The sequence below is a fragment of the Buceros rhinoceros genome, unplaced genomic scaffold, assembly GCF_000710305.1.
Source record: "Buceros rhinoceros silvestris isolate BGI_N320 unplaced genomic scaffold, ASM71030v1 scaffold13939, whole genome shotgun sequence".
Lineage (NCBI taxonomy): Eukaryota > Metazoa > Chordata > Aves > Bucerotiformes > Bucerotidae > Buceros > Buceros rhinoceros.
In genome coordinates this window covers 1577-1959 of record NW_010429832.1, presented here as the reverse complement: position 1 = coordinate 1959, position 383 = coordinate 1577, and the positions used below count along the sequence as shown (strand labels likewise).

Sequence of the window (383 nt, the reverse complement as noted above, 5' to 3'; positions counted from 1 at the left end):
TCCCACACCAAAGGGGTCTGGATGTGGTGTGTACCTCCCCCCCGCCGGCCTGGACACACGCTGGTGCTGCTGGACACCGAAGGGCTGGGCGACGTGGAGAAGGTGTGCGAGAGGCAGAAGGTCCCTTTGTGCGCTGGCTAGAGCAGCTGCCCAGCTCCTCTGCTCTTCGGGAAAAGAGCAGCAGCAGAGGAAGGAGGAGCTGAGGGGGCGCTTTGCTGGAGGTCTGTGGGACCCTGAGAGGCAGCAGTTGAGGACAAGCCCAGCCACAGCAAGACGTGGTGACGGCACGGGGCGGGGGGTCCCCCCAGCAACTGGTCTTGCCAAGGCCTGTGGGTGGGGGGCCGTCGGGGGCTGGGGGGCTTAGGGGGGCCTGTTGGTAAGAG

General features: G+C 66.3%; 1 protein-coding gene across 1 annotated transcript in view; it reads left to right on the top strand.

Moving 5' to 3' along the window:
- LOC104499325 (guanylate-binding protein 7-like) overlaps positions 1-383 on the top strand; it is a gene marked incomplete at its 3' end in the record, with an annotated part of 1666 nt that overhangs the window by 443 nt on the left and 840 nt on the right. The window contains exon 2 of the mRNA XM_010142815.1: positions 1-120. This exon is cut by the window's left edge and continues 10 nt beyond it. Within this exon, the coding sequence (XP_010141117.1) occupies positions 1-120 (120 nt within the window). The remainder of the gene's footprint in view (positions 121-383) is intronic.